The sequence below is a fragment of the Candoia aspera genome, chromosome 1, assembly GCF_035149785.1.
Source record: "Candoia aspera isolate rCanAsp1 chromosome 1, rCanAsp1.hap2, whole genome shotgun sequence".
NCBI classification, from domain to species: Eukaryota; Metazoa; Chordata; class Lepidosauria; order Squamata; family Boidae; genus Candoia; species Candoia aspera.
The window spans coordinates 314927598-314952196 of record NC_086153.1 but is presented as its reverse complement, the minus strand read 5'-3'; the positions used below and the strand labels follow the sequence as shown (position 1 = coordinate 314952196).

General features: G+C 38.9%; 1 protein-coding gene across 1 annotated transcript in view; it reads right to left on the bottom strand.

Annotated features, from left to right (window-relative positions):
- The window catches only part of KIF26A (kinesin family member 26A), a 184726-nt gene that overhangs the window by 44966 nt on the left and 115161 nt on the right, over positions 1-24599 (bottom strand). Inside the window, exon 5 of the mRNA XM_063290394.1 lies at positions 12916-13099. Coding sequence (XP_063146464.1) covers positions 12916-13099 — 184 coding nt within the window. The remainder of the gene's footprint in view (positions 1-12915; positions 13100-24599) is intronic.

Below are 24599 nucleotides of genomic sequence, written 5' to 3'. Positions count from 1 at the left end.
TTGATTATATTGTTTTTCCTTGTTTTTATGGACTGTAATTCACTGTAAGATCCTCTGGATAATGGGAGGGTTATGCATATTAAATAAATAAATAAATAAAATTATTATAATACCCCATGTTAGTGAAGCTCAAACATATGTTAATATAGGACATATATACCAATGACATAACACTGAACTTGATATAACTGAACTGACAGTATGAACCAATGGCAAAACCCTTGTTCTAGTTGGAAACTGTCAGCCCCAAAATTACATATATCAGATGCACAGCACAATCACATCCTCTGGGTCTGGAACACTTGGAGAAAACCATAAAGACTCGATTATAGAATTTTGAAGATGATGTGTTAAGTACGAATAAAGCACTTAGTTGATATCCCCCCTCCAAAAAAAGGAGGGGGCAGGAGTTAACATTCAAATTCTCAGAACCTTTAAGTATACCTGTCACTGTAAACTAGACAGCCTAATTACAATGCTAGAACAGGGACTAGGACACCAACATTCTTATCATTAAGAGAAAGGGGCTCCACAGAAAAGAAACTTTCCCTCAAAATTAAACTCCTAAATATTCAAGTATTTGGAAAGGGTTTTTTTTTTTCTTTTCATCCTCTATAACCTTATGAAGCATCCATGTCCATGTGAATTCTTCTTTTTTCTAAGGGAAGGAGAACTACAAAATACAGTACAATCCAGAAAATCACTGATATTAGCATAACATTATTAGCACAAAATTGTATGATCGCTCAGTAGAGCTTGAAGTTCCCCTTAAATTAAAACTTTATTACCTCCCTGAAATTGAAATTAGCAATGCCTGTATAATTAAGAATTCAAAAGCTGCACGGTTTGATTTCCAAAGTTTAGCAGTCTGTATTAAAGGCTCCAGAATTTCAGCTGCAAAATACAAACCTTAATAAATACTTTATTTCATGATCCTATTCTCACAACCGAACTCCGTGTTGTACAGATACATCTAGAACTGCTCTTGCACATCACTAAGACACAAAGCAGTGATCACGGAATTGGGAGGGATCCACTGGAGCATCCGTTTGTATTAAAGGATTTCCATTTACCATCTCTAGTCAAGACTTTAATGAAAACCTAAATGGAAATCAACTCCCTGATTCAGTCTTCACCGCAGCAGTAGCCTATTCAGCTACTTTCATAGTTAGATCTCTTTCTTTTTTCTTTTTGCTGGCTTCTGCGGGAGGTATGGCAAACTGAAGACGGGTCTCCGACAGTGGAGCCGACGACCACAGCAAAGACCAAGGAACCAGTAAGTAGACTGGCTCCTTGGAACCTCTCCAGGTAAGGAGAGGACGGGAGATCGCCCACATATGCTCCAAGTGGCTGCTCCATGCAAGGAGACTGTACGACAGTGGTTTTCTGCAGATTTGAGCACTGAGAGACAAAGGGATTAGCCATCTTGCTCAAAACTACGGCAGAGTCTTTTAAAGGTCACTAAGTTCACAAAACTCACTTTCTAATCATTTTCGGAAATTGCCTATTAACTATTCTAAAGCTATTAGATATTTCTGGAGTGATGGGTTTGAAAGACTTCATCGGGTGAGTTTATCTTCAACTCTGAACAAAAGAAAAATTAATTACAAACTTAAGAACTTAAAGATTTTGAAATAAACAGAAAAATGCTAAGTAAGATTTTGATTTAATATTAAGGGTCCAGATAAATTTTGAATATTGACTTTTACTATAAGGTTTTGGAATTAAGTATAAAAAATAAAGAGCTTCTCAAGGCAAACAGGCTTATTTTGGATATCCTGGCAACGGCAAGTCATAATAAAAGATGTGAAGATTTTAGAAGCTGGACACTAGAGGGGACTAAAGATTTTAAGCAGAAGAAAAAAACCAAGCCTGATGTCAGGTAATACTGGGACTTACAGAATGATACAAAACATTATACCATTGGAAATATTAAAGGAGATCTTTGAAGAATGGAGCCGGAAGTTAGTAACTACAATATCAACGGTGTCAGTAATGATGTCTACTTCTTTTTTAGTAAGAATTTTATTAAGTTTCAAAAAGATAAAAGCTACAGAAAAACAAAAAACTACAGAGAAAAAAACTAAAAAAAGTGTAGAAACACAAGAGAATTTTTTTTTCAAAGTTACAAAAAGAGGTGACTTCCGACCTTTAACAGCAAGGATATACAAAAGTTTCCATAATCAATCCCTTACACTATATTAAACCAAAATCACATTATTTCTATCAATCATTCCATTGGCACATTGTAAAAATCACTAAATAGAGTTACTCCCTCCCCTTATAGTAAAAGAAATATATATATATATATATATATATATATATATACACACACACACACACACACACACACACACACACATACACACATACATACATACATATATACATACACATACACACACACACCTCCTAATCAACTTCCCCCCAAAGATAACGTTTAATTATTTCCTTCCTACCACTATTCTATAAATTTCTGTCTACTATAATAAAGATCAAACTAAAAAACATAAATTGTCTGCCACTGTACATGATAATACAACAATTTTAATAATCTTAATTACATTAAGATTATTAATATGATTAAGTGGTCTAGTGGTTAAGGCAACGGGCTAGAAACCAGGAGACTGCGAGTTCTAGTCCTGCCTTAGGCATGAAAGCTGGCTGGATGACTTTGGGCCAGTCACTTGGTCTCAGCCCAACTCACCTCACAGGGTCGTTGTTGTGGGGAAAATAGGAGGAAGAAGTAGTATTAGATATGTTCCCCGCCTTGAGTTATTTATAAAAATAATAAAGGCAGGATAGAAAATAAATAAACAAACCCAAAACCATCCAAATAGACATTTTTTTAAATTATACCTTAATAATCTTAATCCCTTCAGCAAAGGATCGTTACCTTGTCGTGGTGCTGGAGCTTGAGCACCTCAATGATGCCATGAGCTAAACCGTGAAGGGCCACCCAAGACGGGAAGGTCATGACAGAGAGGTCAGACTAAATGCGATCCCTGGGGAAGGTAATGGCAACCCACCTCAGTATTCTTGCCGTGAAAACTAAATGGATCAGTACAACCAGAGATATGTCGGTATACCATCGGAAGATGAGACCCCCAGGTCGGAAGATGGTCAAAATGCTACTGGGGAGGAACAGAGGATGAGCTCAACTAGCCCCAGACGTGATGACGCAGCTAGCTCAAAGCCGAAAGGACGGCTAGCGGCCGACGGTGCTGGTGGTGAACGGCGAATCCGATGTTCTAAGGATCAACACACCATCGGAACCTGGAATGTAAGATCTATGAGCCAGGGCAAATTGGATGTGGTTATTGGTGAGATGTCAAGATTAAAGATAGACATTCTGGGCGTCAGTGAACTGAAATGGACTGGAATGGGCCACTTCACATCAAATGACCACCAGATCTACTACTGCGGACAAGAGGACCACAGAAGAAATGGAGTAGCCTTCATAATTAATAGTAAAGTGGCTAAAGCAGTGCTTGGATACAACCCCAAAAATGATAGAATGATCTCAATTCGAATTCAGGGCAAGCCATCTAACATCACAGTGATCCAAATATACGCCCCAACCACAAATGCTGAAGAAGCTGAAGTAGAGCAGTTCTATGAGGATCTGCAGCACCTACTGGACAACACGCCTAAAAGAGATGTTATTTTCATCACAGGAGACTGGAATGCTAAGGTGGGCAGTCAAATGACACCTCGAATTACAGGTAAGTATGGCCTGGGAGAACAAAACGAAGCAGGACACAGGCTGATAGAATTTTGCCAAGACAATTCACTCTGCATAACAAACACTCTCTTCCAACAACCTAAGAGACGGCTTTATACATGGACTTCACCAGATGGACAACACCGAAATCAGATTGATTACATCCTTTGCAGCCAAAGGTGGCGGACATCTGTACAGTCGGTAAAAACAAGGCCTGGAGCTGACTGTAGTTCAGATCACGAACTTCTTCTTGCACAATTTAGGATCAGACTCAAGACATTAGGGAAGACCCACAGATCAGCTAGATATGAGCTCACTAATATTCCTAAGGAATATGCAGTGGAGGTGAGGAATCGATTTAAGGGACTGGACTTAGTAGATAGGGTCCCGGAAGAACTCTGGACAGAAGTTGGCAGCATTGTTCAGGAGGCGGCAACAAAATACATCCCAAAGAAAGAGAAAACCAAGAAGGCAAAATGGCTGTCTGCTGAGACACTAGAAGTAGCCCAAGAAAGAAGGAAAGCAAAAGGCAACAGTGATAGGGGGAGATATGCCCAATTAAATGCAAAATTCCAGAGGTTAGCCAGAAGAGATAAGGAATTATTTTTAAACAAGCAATGCGCAGAAGTGGAAGAAGACAATAGAATAGGAAGGACAAGAGACCTCTTCCAGAAAATTAGAAACAACGGAGGTAAATTCCAGGCAAAAATGGGTATGATCAAAAACAAAGATGGCAAGGACCTAACAGAAGAAGAAGAGATCAAGAAAAGGTGGCAAGAATATACAGAAAACCTGTATAGGAAGGATAACAATATCGGGGATAGCTTTGACAGTGTGGTCGGTGAGCTAGAGCCAGACATCCTGAAGAGTGAGGTTGAGTGGGCCTTAAGAAGCATTGCTAATAACAAGGCAACAGGAGACGACGGCATCCCAGCTGAACTGTTCAAAATCTTGCAAGATGATGCTGTCAAGGTAATGCATGCTATATGCCAGCAAATTTGGAAAACACAAGAATGGCCATCAGACTGGAAAAAATCAACTTATATCCCCATACCAAAAAAGGGAAACACGAAAGAATGTTCAAACTATCGAACAGTGGCACTCATTTCACATGCCAGTAAGGTAATGCTCAAGATCCTGCAAGGTAGACTTCAGCAGTTCATGGAGCGAGAATTGCCAGATGTACAAGCTGGGTTTAGAAAAGGCAGAGGAACTAGAGACCAAATTGCCAATATCCGCTGGATAATGGAAAAAGCCAGGGAGTTTCAGAAAAACATCTATTTCTGTTTTATTGACTATTCTAAAGCCTTTGACTGTGTGGACCATAACAAATTGTGGCAAGTTCTTAGTGGTATGGGGATACCAAGTCATCTTGTATGCCTCCTGAAGAATCTGTATAACGACCAAGTAGCAACAGTAAGAACAGACCACGGAACAACAGACTGGTTTAAGATTGGGAAAGGAGTACGGCAGGGCTGTATACTCTCACCCTACCTATTCAACTTGTATGCAGAACACATCATGCGACAAGCTGGCCTTGAGGAATCCAAGGCTGGAGTTAAAATCTCTGGAAGAAACATTAACAATCTCAGATATGCAGATGATACCACTTTGATGGCTGAAAGTGAAGAGGAACTGAGGAGCCTTATGATGAAGGTGAAAGAAGAAAGTGCAAAAGCTGGCTTGCAGCTAAACCTCAAAAAAACCAAGATTATGGCAACCAGCTTGATTGATAACTGGCAAATAGAGGGAGAAAATGTAGAAGCAGTGAAAGACTTTATATTCCTAGGTGCGAAGATTACTGCAGATGCTGACTGCAGTCAGGAAATCAGAAGACGCTTAATCCTTGGAAGAAGAGCAATGACAAATCTCGATAAAATAGTTAAGAGCAGAGACATCACACTGACAACAAAGGCCCGCATAGTTAAAGCAATGGTGTTCCCTGTAGTAACATATGGCTGCGAGAGCTGGACCATAAGGAAGGCTGAGCGAAGGAAGATCGATGCTTTTGAACTGTGGTGTTGGAGGAAAATTCTGAGAGTGCCTTGGACTGCAAGAAGATCCAACCAGTCCATCCTCCAGGAAATAAAGCCAGACTGCTCACTTGAGGGAATGATATTAAAGGCAAAACTGAAATACTTTGGCCACAACATGAGAAGACAGGACACCCTGGAGAAGATGCTGATGCTAGGGAGAGTGGAAGGCAAAAGGAAGAGGGGCCGACCATGGGCAAGGTGGATGGATGATATTCTAGAGGTGACGGACTCGTCCCTGGGGGAGCTGGGGGTGTTGATGACCGACAGGAAGCTCTGGCGTGGGCTGGTCCATGAAGTCACGAAGAGTCGGAAGCGACTAAACGAATAAACAACAAATCTTAATCCAAATTGTTAAAGATAAATGAAATCAGACAAACCCTAAAAGCAATCCAGATAAATATTCTTAAACCCTTATCCCACTTCAAAATAAACCAGAGCATTACATATCCCCACAATGTGCATGGAGTTTTTCTCTTGAAAAAATCACACAGCCCAACTGCCCCTCTCAAAAACTCTGACTTCTCTTCAGGAGACCTCCCATACATAATAACCCCTTCTTTTCCATGGCTTTCCATCAGAAGATCAATTTCACTTGTGTCTTGCAACTCGATCTCTCCCTTTAATTTCTTCAACTCGACTATCTGATCTTCATCCAGCATTTCAACAGAAATCCTGATCTCACTCTTAGAAGAGACACTTCTGTCACTGTTAAATTCCTCAGTTTCATCCACGACATCCCCAACCAGATGACACATTTTAGACCTCATATTTTCCACAATGTCCTGAATCCCTTGCATAAAAACTTGGTAGGAGTCAGAAAGTATCTGTTTAAAATCTTGTTGGAAGTCAGAGAAAGTCTGTTTAAAATCCTCCATGTCTCACGCAGTAGATTATGGTGCCCCCTAGGAGCTTAACCAGCAAAAGTCGAAGATATGAAAGAATTCCGGAATGTGTTTACACAAGTGAAAGTGAGATAGGCAGACAGTTCCCCAGGGACAGTAGAAGCAAAAAACTGAAAGTTCAAAACAGCCAATTCAACGGGTAGGGAAAATTTATTTATTTATCAAATTTATCATTGCCCTTCTCCTCCCACCAGAGGGACTCTGTGTCAGAACCAAGCTTGCCTCTGACTCAGAATTAGTTTCACTTTCTGAGTCAGAGGAGGAATTGGAAACTTACCGGGCTGGAATCGGAGAAATGAAACTCCAGCATGACTCAGCAGAGTGGGAAGAACTTACAATGCTGATTGGGTGAGATCTGGAGGAGGATTTGAATACACCAATCAGCGCGCACCAGAGATGGGCTGAAAAAGCATGCAAAGGAGAAGGCAATTCGATTGGCTACAGGAAACTCCAAGTGTGCCAAAAATTGGGATAAAAGGCAGCTGCGCAGACAGCGAGCTGCCAGAGACAACCGATACTCTAACCCTGCAGCTTCGGGAGAACAGTCCTTACCGATATCAGAGTCAGTTTCTGTGGCCGAAGAGGAACCAGCGCTTGAGCTCCGAAGATTAATCGAATCTTGCATCGGCTGCCAGCGAGGAAACAGAGTCAGCCGTGCCCAGCAGCCTTTGCCTTGCTTCCAGCCATGAATCTCCATGATCCCCTCAGCAGTGTGAGCAAGCTCCTCCAGCACCGCCACTTGTCCGCAGTTCTATGCAACCACACTTCGCAGACTCTAGCGTGTTTCAAAGTTTCACACCTATCTTGTTCAGGATCTGGGTTCATGGCCCACATGGTCCTTTCAGCCAAATCCAGCCTAGTTTCAAGTTCCAAGCCCTGCTCCAAGTCTCCAATCCAGAGAATCCAGTCTAGTCTGGGGCTTCCAGCCAAGTCCAGTCTAGTTCCAAGTTTCAAGCCTTGTTCTAAGTCTTCAGTCCAGAGAGTCCAGCCTAGTCTGGGGCTTCCAGCTGAGTCCAGCCTAGTTCCAAGCCTCCAGTCCAGAGGATCCAGTCTAGTCCAGGGCTTCCAGCTGAGTCCAGCAGAGTTCCAAGTTCCAAGCCTTGTTCTAAGTCTTCAGTCAAGAGAGTCCAGCCTAGTCCAGGGCTTCCAGCCAAGTCCAGTCCTGCTCCAATTTCAAGCCTTGTCTTCACATCTTCAGTTCAGAGTACCCAGCCTAGTCCCAAACCCCCAGCCGAGTCTAATCTTGCTCTGAGTTCAAGTCCTGCTCCAAGTCTCCAGTTCATCCCTGTCTGTTGTTCGTAGTCCTGTTCCAGGTCCAGTGAGTCAGAGATTCAATGTCAGTACTGTTGCAATAGAGAACTGTTGCCTCCAGTTGACCCAGTTGGGCATGTTTAACCAAGTCTCGCATATCAAGGACTTCATTATTGTAAATAGTTATTTAATAAAGATTATTCTCTAAGAACCTGTCTGGTGCTTAATTGGAACAGGACACTCGGCAGTTTACAACAAAGGTAAACTGTTAATGCTAATATCTTCAAATTTAGTACAAAAATAATATGGAGACAATTATTTACTCTCAATCCTCCTTAATATTTGGAGGGAAAACAAAGTCCAAAACTTAAAAAGATTTTTTTTTTAAAAATTAATCCCAAAAATAACAATAAGCACCAAGAGACCCCATTTATCCTTGCTGTAGAAAGCCTCTCTTAGGGTACGCATACTTAAAAGAAATATAAATTGGGTGATTTAGAAATGGGGTGCCCGGTCTTAGTGTCCCTTTAAGGCTGCATTGCGGCTTGGAAAATGGTGACGTCCCAGCCTCCTGGCTAGCTCTTACCAGTTGAATGCGAACGCTGTTTACAATCTCCTGGCTGCAAGCAGCTGTCCGGAGGACAGATGTGGAGATTCCAGGTGTTTTCCTTTTTCCAGAAAAACACTCCTGGGCTTCAGGAAAAACCTGAAGTTCTACCCGCTGAGCTCGCAGGCACAGCTGTTCAGTCCACCATGTCCCCACCAGAAGTGTAATGATGTCTGCTTCTATGAATAGACTATGTCTAAAAGATGTTAATGAAGGAATGACAGACGTAGAACAAATTTTATCTGATAAGATAAAGTACAGAAAGTAGAACTGCAAATGACAGGCCAAGAGAATGATTTTGAAAAGGACGCTTTACTGGATATACTGAAGAAACTGGTTAAGTTTTAAAAATTAAAAGGGAAATACAAATGATAAACCAAGAGAATGACCTGGATAATTTTTTCCTACTGGATTTACAAAGCCTTGAAGAAATCTGTGCGATGGGATAAAGAAAAATTGAAGAGAAATCAAATCCTATGACAATATTTGATTGAATTAAAGATTAAGACTGTTAGAATTAAAGGAAGGAATATAAAGTTGGTTTATCTGAACTAGGTTAAAATGAGACATTTTTTGCCATCTTCTAGCAACCCTTTATGGACTTTTTCTGACACCAGGATTGAAAAGTTGATGTTTTATGTATTTACTTATAGGTAAGGGATGGGAAGTGAGATGAAGAGATATCTGTTTAACCTTATAGGGGGTGAAGAATTATTAAATCTGTTTATACTTGTTGTGATGAAGGTTGGAATTCACTTCTTTATATATTTCTTTTCTTTTTCTTTATTATATTCTCTCTTTTATTTTTATTCTTTTTCTTTTTTCCTGCATTTTTATTCTTTTATTCTTTCTTTCCATTCTCTTTTCTTTCTCTAAGATTAGTTTGTATTAGTTTTTACCATTGTAATTAAAATTCTTAATAAAAATTATATATATATATATATATTAAGATCTTTCTTTTCTTTTCTTTTGCTGCATGTGTGCATCGATACACTTGTGTGTATGAGATATGTAGAGAGAGAGAGAATGAATATGTTCCCAATGTATATTGTAGAGCATAGGAGAGTAAGTAACAGCCCCATGCCAGTTGCAGGCTTCTTTGATCAATCTTCCTTGACCAATCTACTTGTTCCTCAACTTTATGTCCCCTAAAAGCAGCTGATTGGAAAAAGACTCAAATGAGATCCAAATGTAACTGCAGTGCAACTGTGGGTGAGGTGGGAGATGCAACTTCAAATCACAGTGGAAGGATTATGGGGGAATTAGCTGCTGCATGGGAGAGAACCCTACATTTGTGTGTGTATGAGGGAGGAAGATTTTGGTTCTATCATTGCTTTGCCATTGCTTTGCAGCTTTTCTTTGCACTGCTTTGCAACTCCAGAATTGCATTGCTGCTTTTCAGCTCCCGAAAATAACATGAAGGCATGCAACTCTTACCATGAAAGATATGGTAGCATACTGAAATAGAGATTGGCCAGGAAGGCTGGAGTTCAAATACTAACAAAACAATGAATTTATACTTTTTTCATCAAGCATAGAAGACAACAAGGGAAAGCCCCAGCAGGTGCTGGTATTGACCAGCTGATGAACAAGGGACATGGTAGTTCACTTTACCTAATGTGAGTTGCAAAAAAAAGTTAACAAGTTTGAGCATTTATTTCTTATAAAAATGGCATTACCTGAGCTCATATTTTTAACTTAGCACCCATGATTGATCCAATGAGGTCTAAACAGTGCCAAATTTCTATCTGATAAAAACTGCCATAGGTTCAGCAAGGTAAAAAAAACGTTGAAAACTGGGCTTCCGGTGGGAATGGCGGACTGAACGGCTATGCCCACTGGTTCAGCAGGGGACCTGCAACACAGTAACTTTTTTCGGGTTCAGGCAGGTTTTCCTGAAGCCCTGAAATGTTCTCCAGATTAAGGAGAGTACCTGGAATCATCCCATCCGTCCTCCGGACGGCTGCTGGCAGCCAGAAGATCGCAAACAGCATTTTGCTTTTGACTGGCAAGAGCCAGCTGGAAGGCGGGGACTTTATCACTTTTCCAAGTCGCACTGTAGCCTTAAAGAGACACTAAGACCAACCACCTCACTTCTAAATCACCAATTTGTATTATTTTTTTTTAAGTATATGTACCCCAAGAGAGGCTTTCTACAGTGAGGAGAAGCTGGTTCTCTTGGCGTTTAATGTTATTTTGGGGGTTACTTTAAAAAAAAAATCCTTTTAAGTTTTGGATTTCGTTTTCCTTCCAAAGGAAATTCCAAGGATGAGAGTAAACTATTGTCTTCCTGTTATTATTTTTTGCATTAAATTTGAAGATATTAGCATTTTCCTACACATTGAATTGGCTGATTTGAACCTTCAATTTTCTGTTCTCACTTTCCCTTGAGAACGGTCTGATATCTCACTCTCACTTTATGTGAACACACTTTGGAACTCTTCCATATCTTCGACTTTCATTGGCTAAACTCCTAGGGGTTGCCATAATCTACTAAGTGAGACATGGAGGACGTCAAACAGATTCTTTCTGACTTTCACCGGGATTTTAAACAGATTTCTTCTGATTTTTATCAAACTTTTATGCAAGATATCCAGGACATTGTGGAAACTATGAGATCTAAAATGTACTGTCAGGTTGGGGACGTGTTGGATGAAATTGAGGAGTTTAAGAGCGATAGAGAGGTTTTTTTTTTAAGACTGAGATTGGGATTCTTATCAAGATGCTGGATGAAGATTGGATAATGGAGTTGGAGAAATCTAAGGGAGAGAGCAATCTGCAAGGCATAAGTAAAATCGATCTCCTGGTGGAATGCCATGAAAAGAACCTGGGATCTTTGAGGGGGGCAGTTGGGCTGTGTGATTCTTTCAAGAGGAAAGCTCCGTGCACATTGTGGGGACATGTAACTGCTCTGGTTTATTTTGAAGTGGGATAAGGGTTGAAGAATGTTCATCTGGTTTGCTTGAAGGATTTGATTGATACTATTTGCCTTTAAAGATTTGGATTTACTGTTTTGAATTGGCTTTGTTTTTTGGATTTATTAAGATTAAAATTATTAATCTTAACCGGTCTTAGTGTCTCTTTAAGGCTCTTTAAGGCTACAGTGCAATTTGGAAAGTAATAAAGTCCCCACCTCCCAGCTGGCTCTTGCCAGTTGAAAGCAAGTTGTATTAGGGTTAAAGAATGCTTATCTGGTTTGCTTGAAGGTGTTGATTGATGTTGATTGTTGAGTGATTCCCTTTTAAAGATATGGAATTGCTGTTTTGAATTGTCTTTTTTGGGGGGGTTTATTAAGATTGGGATTATTAAAATTGTACTATTAGCAGACAACTTAAGTGCTTTTTAATTTGATTCTTATAGTAGTAGACAGAAATGTACAGAAAAGTGGTAGGAAGGGAATAATTGGATATGTTTTATCTTTTGGAGGGGAGAAAGATGTTTAGGAGGTTTATATGAACTTTTTTTCTTTATTTTAATATAAGAGGGGAGGAGTAACTGTACTTAGTGATTTTTTTATGTGATAAAGTGGAATGACTTACAGAAATAATGTGGTGTTTTGGTTTAATATAGAGTAAGAGATTGATTATGGAAATGTTTGTATATCCCTGCTATATAGTTTCTGTATATCCTTGACTTTTGTTAAAAGTCAGAAGCCACATCTTTTTGTAAATCTGAAAAATTTTTCTCTTGTTTCTGCACTTTTTAGTTTCTTTTCTTTCTTTGTAGTTTTTCGTTTTTTGTCGTTTTTATTCTTCTCTTGAAACCTAATAAAATTTACTATAAAAATGTTGAAAACTGACACAATTACATTTGTGTAATTCATAAATTCACAATTCACATTTTAAGAGCTTATCATATATTTATATCAAACATTGGCACATTTATTCAGAATTATTGAGGAGGCCAATCTTTCATAAGGTTTTTTGTTTTGTTTTTTTTGGAACCATTAAAGGAGGAAAGGTGCTTGAGACAGATGGGAAGGAACCAGGGAGACCAGATTAAATGCATTTACTTGACAAGACAATGGAGGAGAGAATTATAGCCAAATAACTTCACATAATTTTAGACATGAATATGAGATAGACCTATATTTGGGGAAAGTTTCCCATACTTTCAGCCTAGGCCTAGCAGACATATCTATTAGTCGCAGCACCTCTCCAAAACCTCTTCTCTGGGGCAGATTTCAGATGCTGCGTAGATTAAAATTTCTGTCCATCCACTATCATGATCTGCCTTTCAACTACCAGCAATCTGTAGCCATGGATTACATTCTTGTCAACAGGAACAAACAGCTTATCTGTATCAGATTAGATTCATTTGGGTCAGAATACACACAGCTATCCAATTCTGCTTTATTATTGAAGAAGCAATTAGGAAACAGAGATCTTTAAATACCTTTCCAATTCCTGGGTTGTCTTTGACTTTTGATACAGCTCTTAAAAGGCATGGTGGTGCTGGAGGAGGATACATCTGTAGGATGCCACTAAAATTGGTGGTATAGATAGAGACACCATGGGAGTGCAGCAAAGGTACATGGTGCTTCTTTTTCTTTGAGGACAGGTTAAGTTTCTGGGCAGCTCTGAACAAAACAACACCGAGAAAAAAAATTAGCATTATTATATACAAAGAGAATTCATATTGATATAAAACAGATATTTAGCACCATCACCACTTGTTTAATAAATCAAGCAATTTTACTTTGAAATCAGATTTTATAAGAACTTAAATGCCAGGAATAATAGAAATGAAATAAAAAATGAAATGGCAAGATATTTGTGTAATTTTTCTCTCTAAAAGAGTTTCAATTAGATACTAACTTTAAAAAAGAACTTTGGCAGAAGCTTAGAAGAATCAAATTAAAGGCTGCCAAAACCTCAAGTCATAAAATGCTGAAAGAATCCAGTTATCATTTGCAAGGCCAGATGGGCTTTTGCTGCTGCTAACATTTACACAAAAGTTATATTAATTTGTACCCTAACAAGTTAAGAGACAAAGAGAAAACTTTTGGCAACAGCAAGTCAGTTGGACTGAAACTCACCAAAAAAAAAAAAAACACCCTCCTCTAACTATGTGTAAAAAGCAAAAGAACAGAAAGCTTTTGGGGGGGGGGGCGGGTTGGGGGGGATAAAGGAAGAAGAACATTTTGGTCTGCAATCAAGTCCAGAGGCTGCCACAGCAATCAGTTGGAATTTAAGCAGCAGGGTTATGTGCAGGGTTATAAAATTTGTTACTAATTTCATTATTTCACATAAAAAGAAAAATGCACTGAAGGGCACTTTTTAATGTGCCAAACAGTAGCAGCATTATTTTTGAAAAAAAATTGATTTCCATGCACAAAAATGCTTAAGACCACAAGCAATGGAAAAATCAATCTAGTTCCAGATCAAGTCCATTTCCTGTGTTCATTGCATTCCAACTCACTTAAATCTCACATTAATCGATCCAAAACATATACTGAAATTTAAATATGCACAGCCCTGCCTTCTCTCAAAGTTAGCATTCTAAACGTCAGTTATATTAAAGCATTGTTTATATATTATCTTGGCATACTTTGTAAAGGTGACTGAATGGCAAAATTTAGAGAAGCGAAAAACCTGAATGATAACCACCTCACAGCCCATGTATCAGCAGCCATGTCCTCTTGAACCCCTCAAAGGCTGGAGAGGTGTTGAGGGAGAGAGAGCATACTGTGTGATCCCTGGCCAGAAAAAAATTGCCTACCCTTTCTTTAGGTATAATCTCCATCAAGAATTATGTTCTGTAACCCTTGAATCATTTCCCACCCCACCCTTCACCCACAACGCTACAATTTTTTCTCTCTCGCATTCAGATGGTGCTTGTTTTGATGCATAAGTAACAGTGCTTATTCCTCAGCCTGCAGTTTTGTTTGAACAGATACCCAATACACTCATTTCCCTCTCCCTTGACCTTTTAATTTATAACCATGAAGTTACATGCCCTTATTTTAAACCACCTTGGAATTTATTAATGGAGTAACTAAATAAATAAAGAAATACCATGAGTTACCAGCATAATCAAGCCTGACTTTCAGTTCATTCTACAAATATAACATAGCATAACATTTGCCCACTAGAGAATTTGCAAGATGTATTCTATTTTAGCAGGGATCTCTCTTTAGCACAAAATATGAATTAACGCTAGAAGCAAAAGTAAAATTGAAATGCAACATGAACCAAAGGCCACAGCAAATAGCTCTGGTTTGATAGCACCATTTAATTTGCATGATGTTTACATAAACTTGATTGACAACTAGCATGAGAGTATCTTGCAATTCTGGGATATTATTGATGTATTTCTGATAGTCAGTCTTAAGATTGTTCTCTGTGGCCAAACAGCCTTGAAATGTTCACTGCTTTATAAAAAGAATCTCCATATTTTTGATGAATAGGGAGTATTATGCATATTTTAGCTTCCATGATATGCTGTAACAGGGAAATAACAAATAGGAAAAAAAATAGCTCTAGAGAATCTTTTCAATGCTCCATGATGGGATACATGAAATCCTGATAGATTAATGATTGCTTCAGTACAGTCTGCAGCTAGAGTCCCCTTGGGAAAAGTATATAAAAGAGGAAAATATGCCAAGATTGAATTTACACATCCAATGTTTATTCAGATGCCCAGGCTGGGGGTTAATAGCCAGATACATTTAGTGTACACAAGGGAATCCACCAATGAAAAATGTAGGTCAGGTATACAATAAAGTTGTTAGATTTGCAATAAAATCCAAGGCTATAATCCAATACTAGGTTAAACTCATTAAAATCAATAAGTTTAAATTCATCAAAATTCATCAAGAAGTATGTTGGATTATGAACCAAATTTTAAAATAATTATGAAAGGGGGAGCCAAAATTGGTTGGCATCTGATTTGAGTTGACTTTTAAAAAAACTGAAATTTGGATTAAACTGAATTTCATTTGAATTCTGAAGTAAAATTATAAAGACCATTTTGAAGTCCTTCACAAATATACTTACAGAACACACTTAAATAAGAAACCTTTATTCCCAAAATTGTTTTCGACATTAATACATCATCCTTGGTAACCAAAAACTATTACACAACCTTAACTATGGACCCAAATAGGGAATCACCAATATTGCAAAAGAAATGGCCAGGATCTTTATTTAAATCAGAAACATTACACCAAATGAAATTGAAACAAAAAAATGCAAATATTCAAACTGAAACTTGGGTTTTCTTCAGTATTACACTGCTCTGTATGTGTAAAGACACAATTTTAGTATGTTTAATAAATAGTGTGCACATATTGACAGGACTGCAGTTACCTTTTTTGAATGAACATACATTCTATTTCAGGATAAACAACATTATGCAGGCCATACAAAAAAAGTAAGTAGCAATAGTAGCTGTAAGAAAAAAATCGATTTCTATCTTCACCTTCCTTTCAGCTCATTCACTCTGCATACAGTGTTTTGCAATTTGATCTTCATTCATTTTCTCTATAAAACTAAATCAGTTCAATATACTTCCTTCATATTGATCACTCACTTTTGTATTCAAGCCACATTCATCACCTATTTATTCTTAACTCTTTATCTTACTGCTTTATCACAAACAATTATTAAGCAACCCATTCCTACTGAGTTCAATGTACTGTATTTTTGTTTGTATTTTTCCTGACATACCTAACCTCCACTTCCATATAACAAAATGGTCAGAAGCACACTCTTATATTTTTACTTTTTTCAACAAACATTCATTCTTCACAACAGACATTATACAACTCACTTCCTTTCTACCAGTGTTTGTACATTTAAAAAATTCTCCATTTTCAGATCTTCACTAAACATTATACCAAGACAGACAAATTCATCTACTTGAAACTATTCACTCTGTTTGCCTGTCAAACACAATTACCCTGGTCTGATGCATTAATTTTCAGATGCATACTCTTCATTGCAATATGTAACCTATCTAATATTCATTGCAAATAATTTGAGTTCTCATCCAGCAATATGGTATCATCTGCATACCAAAGTACACACATGTTTATGTCTTCAACTTACACAACTGTAATGGCACCGCAAGCATTCCTTATACATTATAAATTCATTTAGAAACCAAGAGATCATCAAACATCCTATTCTTACTTCCTGCTCAACAGGAATAATTCATTAAGAATTCAATTTACTCTCCCCACATGACATAAATTTGCACAAAGCATTGTATGATTCAAGCCTATTTATTTTATCATATATGTTCTCTAAGTCAGCAAACATTTTTTGTTTCATCTGAGATGTGTTGCTTTCCTTTTCTGTACCAACATATGGGGAAGTGGATTGACAGATTAATGTGCTATAAGAAAAATCCACTATTTTGAACCCATTGATTAGGCAGTTGTACTGATAGACTTTTCTTTAATGTTGTATCATCATTAGCCCCTTTCCTCATTGGCTGAAGTGCTGCAATTCTCTTCACAGAGAAAGGAAGTTACGAATCCCAGAATAGCAATCTCTTTTTTCTAGTTGTCACCAGAGATCATTTTGAAAAGAAAAATACGGAAATATTGCTAAGAAGACAATTCAGACACATAGTTGTTTGTTACATACCATTTAGAATCCACAAGAATCTTTCTGAGGTTAACCTGTCAAATTTTATTTTGGAATTAGTGAGAGGGGTGAGGCAGAGATGTATAAAACTAACATAAAATCATTGGCAGGTGGTTAAACAGAAGCCACGTGTAAATATTCAACCTCCACAAAATACAGTTCAAGTGAGGTAGAGATGAGACTGCATATATAAGCCTTGGTTCCAAAATATTCCATCTCTGGCTTCTCAATAAATTTTTATACTTACACAGGAAGGCATATAAGAGGGTTATAAACTGAACTTCTCCACAGCCCAGAACTCTTGATAAGGCAGAGTTCCCAGTTGTGGGAAAGTTCAGCTGAATATATGAACAACTATCCAACAGATCTTAGCAGCCCACAAAAAGGGTTTTATACATGTTTCTGTGTAATGCAGAATAAGGCCCTGAGGATTCCATATCAGCTCATTTCACTAAGGCAATCCTATGACTAGTGCATTTGAACCACTTAATAAATAGAAGATAAAGTGCAATGTAATTCATGGCTTCTCTCTTTCTCCCAGCTAGTTATGTGGAAAATGCCACACAAGGAATAAAGGCTGCCATAAATAAAACTCTGCTGAATTTGACCAAAGGTCCATCTAATCCAGTTTCTAGTTTCTCACAGAAGATAACTGATAGTTTTTTGGCCTGTTGCTGTTGCCCAGTGGCATACTGCCCATGACTATTGGTAGATCTATGGATAGAGCCATTGGTAGATCTATCCATCAACATTATTTTGTTCAGTCCCTTCTGAAAGGCATCAGAGGCAGAAGGCATTGCTACATCTTGCAACATCAATCTCTAAATTTATTATTTGTTGTATGAAGGAAGATTTAATTTTGTCTGTCCTAAATCAAGATGACTCCAGTATTTAACTTTACTGGGGGCAAAAACAAACCTCTTATCTCCATTTTCTACATATTATTGCACATTATGATAAACTGTTATATTGCCCTTGATCAACTTTTTCTAGTATTAAACACACATGCGTGCGCATGCACATGCACGCACACACACACACACAAATATTGTTGCCTCTTCTCAGAGAAAAAATTGAAAGCAGCTGTTATGGGGGGCAATTAACAGTGAACACAATATGCAATCTTAATTTTACTTCAGCTGCATAATAAATGTCTCTGGAGCATCCCAAAACATTTATTTATATATGAAAACATTTAGTCAAGCATCACCAACAGCCATGCTGGCTGGGTTGAGTGGAATTGAAGTCCAGCACATCTGGAGGGCAATAGCTTGGTTAAGGTTGTTTTAGAGGACACTAGAGTTCCTTCTGTAGGGGCAATTTCGGAAGTACCACCAATAATCAGGAGCAGATTCAGAAAAGCAAAAATTCAGGACTGATATGAAATTGCAACACAAGGAGCAAAATACAAAGATTGCTAAATATCCACTAGATTCTGGATAGCCTTCACACTATTTATACAGCCAATGTAAAACAACCTTCCACTTCCAACCCACTGTTCAGATTTTTTAAACTACTGCTTTATACCACACATGCTGCCTTTTACAGCAGAAGAAGCAACTATCATCTTAGTGATCTTCCTTAAAGGAATTTGTTAAGACTATATTATAATGAAAACCAGCATGGCACTATGCCTGGAACAGCAGCAGAGGACAAGCAATTTTAATTCCCAGAGAGCTTGCCAATTTCAGAACATTCTCAGCACACCAATACTTGGCAAATATAGACTAATAACTGCATCCCCTGAGGGAAATAACAATATAGTTTTTTTAAAAAAATACTTTTGAAATGTCTTGGATTTTGCCTGGGCCTATTCACTCATTGAAATTTTATTTCAGGTTCTTTTAAAAAGGGCTAGATTTTTTTTTATCATACACACAAATATTTCTTGACAAATCTTCACAGAAAAAGTTACCAGAAGGTTGCTTTATATCTTGGGCCAGGTATAAATGGTTTTGCAAAGATGGAAGTCAATGGGCATAGTTCTTACTAAAAGCCTGAAATGAATGCTATTCATAATATGAGAATCTTATGAATCTGAGCCAGATAATATGGCTGGCTCAGATTCATATGGTCCATGTGGATTTGATGCACTAGTTCTGCACTTCTAGTTACATAACTAAAAGCTATGGTGACTGTATGTGCAGAATATTATATCAGGTTCATATGGGAAGCTTGATGGATATCAAGAAAAAAAGACATGAAAATCAGTGCTCAGTCATTCAGTGCATCCATCAATTCTGGCAATATCCTGCCTCTAAAACACCCAACCAAAAATGGCAGAGGGAAGGAGAGGGAAGTGTCTTTCCCCCAGTTACTAGCAGTCTATAAATGTGGAAACTTCTTAAGTTTATGGTGGCTACTTCCTGCTGAAAAAAAAATCCTCCAAGAATTTGCCATGAAATTGCTTTAGATGGTTTAGCCAATCTGAGCCACAAGCCACCACCACTTGTGGTATCCTTTTGAAACAAAATTACCACAACAGTCTCTGTGGAAGGAAGAAGTAAATAACTCAGCAGTAAAGCACATGCTTTTATATGCTAAAGGCTCTAACTATTCCCCCACTATCTCCAATATACATATGGAAAAACATGTCTACAATCCCAGAGACCTGCCACAATTCTGGGTTGACATCCTGAACTACACAGTCATATACAATACTAAAACGTACAACTGTCAATAACATTATTTCTACATAAAGTGTTACAGTGCAGATACATTGCAAAGCATAAGGGTCCAATACTAATCTCTTCCTCATTAGCCTTTTATGAGTTGGGTTTGTGTCCAATGCCTTCAATAATCATCAGATACAATCAGGAAGGTTTCACCTGAATCCATGAAAAGCAGTGGACATTAAAGTTGATAACAACCACATATCTGATTTACTGAAGGAAAACCCTTATATTCTGAGAAAGATGGAGATGCATGCACTACCCTTTTCCTTGAGTCTGACTAATCTTCTGAAAAAGACATAATGAAATGGAACTAAACCACCCATTCTACCACCTTCTGATTCCCTCCCTAATTAATGCTTTTGAAATGTCACTGTATGTTATTTTCTCCTGTGACTATGAGATCTACTGTCTGCATTTTGCTTAACTCTTTTTGTCTTTAATAGAAGTCTTTTAAGATGCTCTGGAGAATTCTTTCCTCATAGTAAGGTGTCACAGCAGAAAATAAAAACTAATATACAGCACATGGAAGAGCACTCAAATACCAAATGGCAAGGGATAGGCCTCTAGCTTGCTCTTTTCTCTGTGCAATTTACAGATTGCTAGGTTGGCTGGCTGTATTGCTGTATCGAGAAAAACCAAGTAACAGAACCCCAGGAAAACCAATTCACTAATGGTATTCATCCAGGGAACCAAAATTGAAAACAAATCATTACATTATGCCTGTTGTTGTTTATTCGTTTAGTCGCTTCCGACTCTTCGTGACTTCATGGACCAGCCCACGCCAGAGCTTCCTGTCGGTCGTCAACACCCCCAGCTCCCCCAGGGACGAGTCCGTCACCTCTAGAATATCATCCATCCACCTTGCCCTTGGTCGGCCCCTCTTCCTTTTGCCTTCCACTCTCCCTAGCATCAGCATCTTCTCCAGGCTGTCCTGTCTTCTCATTATGTGGCCAAAGTATTTCAGTTTTGCCTTTAATATCATTCCCTCAAGTGAGTAGTCTGGCTTTATTTCCTGGAGGATGGACTGGTTGGATCTTCTTGCAGTCCAAGGCACTCTCAGAATTTTCCTCCAACACCACAGTTCAAAAGCATCGATCTTCCTTCGCTCAGCCTTCCTTATGGTCCAGCTCTCGCAGCCATATGTTACTACAGGGAACACCATTGCTTTACCTATGCGGGCCTTTGTTGTCAGTGTGATGTCTCTGCTCTTAACTATTTTATCGAGATTTGTCATTGCTCTTCTTCCAAGGATTAAGCGTCTTCTGATTTCCTGACTGCAGTCAGCATCTGCAGTAATCTTTGCACCTAGGAATACAAAGTCTTTCACTGCTTCTACATTTTCTCCCTCTATTTGCCAGTTATCAATCAAGCTGGTTGCCATAATCTTGGTTTTTTTGAGGTTTAGCTGCAAACCAGCTTTTGCACTTTCTTCTTTCACCTTCATCATAAGGCTCCTCAGTTCCTCTTCATTTTCAGCCATCAAAGTGGTATCATCTGCATATCTGAGATTGTTAATGTTTCTTCCAGAGATTTTAACTCCAGCCTTGGATTCCTCAAGGCCAGCTTGTCGCATGATGTGTTCTGCATACAAGTTGAATAGGTAGGGTGAGAGTATACAGCCCTGCCGTACTCCTTTCCCAATCTTAAACCAGTCTGTTGTTCCGTGGTCTGTTCTTACTGTTGCTACTTGGTCGTTATACAGATTCCTCAGGAGGCATACAAGATGACTTGGTATCCCCATACCACTAAGAACTTGCCACAATTTGTTATGGTCCACACAGTCAAAGGCTTTAGAATAGTCAATAAAACAGAAATAGATGTTTTTCTGAAACTCCCTGGCTTTTTCCATTATCCAGCGGATATTGGCAATTTGGTCTCTAGTTCCTCTGCCTTTTCTAAACCCAGCTTGTACATCTGGCAATTCTCGCTCCATGAATTGCTGAAGTCTACCTTGCAGGATCTTGAGCATTACCTTACTGGCATGTGAAATGAGTGCCACTGTTCGATAGTTTGAACATTCTTTAGTGTTCCCCTTTTTTGGTATGGGGATATAAGTTGATTTTTTCCAGTCTGATGGCCATTCTTGTGTTTTCCAAATTTGCTGGCATATAGCATGCATTACCTTGACAGCATCATCTTGCAAGATTTTGAACAGTTCAGCTGGGATGCCGTCGTCTCCTGTTGCCTTGTTATTAGCAATGCTTCTTAAGGCCCACTCAACTTCACTCTTCAGGATGTCTGGCTCTAGCTCACCGACCACACCGTCAAAGCTATCCCCGATATTGTTATCCTTCCTATACAGGTTTTCTGTATATTCCTGCCACCTTTTCTTGATCTCTTCTTCTTCTGTTAGGTCCTTGCCATCTTTGTTTTTGATCATACCCATTTTTGCCTGGAATTTACCTCCAATGTTTCTAATTTTCTGGAAGAGGTCTCTTGTCCTTCCTATTCTATTGTCTTCTTCCACTTCCGCGCATTGCTTGTTTAAAAATAATTCCTTATCTCTTCTGGCTAACCTCTGGAATTTTGCATTTAATTGGGCATATCTCCCCCTATCACTGTTGCCTTTTGCTTTCCTTCTTTCTTGGGCTACTTCTAGTGTCTCAGCAGACAGCCATTTTGCCTTCTTGGTTTTCTCTTTCTTTGGGATGTATTTTGTTGCCGCCTCCTGAACAATGCTGCCAACTTCTGTCCAGAGTTCTTCCGGGACCCTATCTACTAAGTCCAGTCCCTTAAATCGATTCTTCACCTCCACTGCATATTCCTTAGGAATATTAGTGAGCTCATATCTAGTTGATCTGTGGGTCTTCCCTAATCTCTTGAGTCTGATCCTAAATTGTGCAAGAAGAAGTTCGTGATCTGAACTACAGTCAGCTCCAGGCCTTGTTTTTACCGACTGTACAGATGTCCGCCACCTTTGGCTGCAAAGGATGTAATCAATCTGATTTCGGTGTTGTCCATCTGGTGAAGTCCATGTATAAAGCCGTCTCTTAGGTTGTTGGAAGAGAGTGTTTGTTATGCAGAGTGAATTGCCTTGGCAAAATTCTATCAGCCTGTGTCCTGCTTCGTTTTGTTCTCCCAGGCCATACTTACCTGTAATTCGAGGTGTCATTTGACTGCCCACCTTAGCATTCCAGTCTCCTGTGATGAAAATAACATCTCTTTTAGGCGTGTTGTCCAGTAGGTGCTGCAGATCCTCATAGAACTGTTCTACTTCAGCTTCTTCAGCATCTGTGGTTGGGGCGTATATTTGGATCACTGTGATGTTAGATGGCTTGCCCTGAATTCGAATTGAGATCATTCTGTCATTTTTTGGGTTGTATCCAAGCACTGCTTTAGCCACTTTACTATTAATTATGAAGGCTACTCCATTTCTTCTGTGGTCCTCTTGTCCGCAGTAGTAGATCTGGTGGTCATTTGATGTGAAGTGGCCCATTCCAGTCCATTTCAGTTCACTGACGCCCAGAATGTCTATCTTTAATCTTGACATCTCACCAATAACCACATCCAATTTGCCCTGGCTCATAGATCTTACATTCCAGGTTCCGATGGTGTGTTGATCCTTAGAACATTGGATTCGCCGTTCACCACCAGCACCGTCGGCCGCTAGCCGTCCTTTCGGCTTTGAGCTAGCTGCGTCATCACGTCTGGGGCTAGTTGAGCTCATCCTCTGTTCCTCCCCAGTAGCATTTTGACCATCTTCCGACCTGGGGGTCTCATCTTCCGATGGTATACCGACATATCTCTGGTTGTACTGATCCATTTAGTTTTCACGGCAAGAATACTGAGGTGGGTTGCCATTACCTTCCCCAGGGATCGCATTTAGTCTGACCTCTCTGTCATGACCTTCCCGTCTTGGGTGGCCCTTCACGGTTTAGCTCATGGCATCATTGAGGTGCTCAAGCTCCAGCACCACGACAAGGTAACGATCCTTTGCTGAAGACATTATGCCTAGATAGTTAAAGAAGGGTTTATACAATCTAAAACATGACATCCCAAACTAGTGGAGTCTGGTAGATCTTTCAGTACAATCTGCTGCAGTAAGAGTAGCAAATAATCTTGTGGTATCATAAAGTTTAAGCCATTTATGCCTTAAGCTTTATTTGTTACAGCAGTGATAATAATGATTACTAGAATAGGGAATTTAAGCAAAAGAATACATAAAAACTAGGCTCATGATATCAGTCTTTCTTCAGATTCACTTCCAATGGTGAAGTCAAATCTAACTTTTAAAACCAAAATCTGAAAAAAAAGCCTGATGTTATTCAAGACATACAACATATTTTCCTCTAGAATGAGGCTCTGAAAAATAGCTGCAGTTCTGCAAGTCAAAAGCAAAGCACAGTAATAGATAGCTTTATTTAGTTATTTGTGACATCTCTGAGACATACAGCCATCCCAAACCGAGTAGTTCTACAACTGATTTAAAAATGCCTTAACTTAGTGTGTGTGCATGCATGCGCACGCATGTGTGTGTGTAAATGCCCTAACATGTCACCAGGCCTGAAGGTCAGGAGGTGGAGCTGAGCCTCACACTGGTTATGTTAACTTGAGACCGATAGGTCTGTTTTTACCCCAGATGCTGTTTTATGTGTGTTTCTTTCGTTTTTATGCATATCTATCTATCTATCTATCTATCTATCTATCTATCTATCTATCTATCTATCTATCTAACACTGTTAGCCACCAAGGGTCATGAACTTGAGATGGGCAGCCATATAAATTCAATCAATCAATCAATCAATCAGGCTCTATGATGCATCTAAAGATGTTCCACAACCTTTAAAAGCTAGGATGTAGAATCTACTGT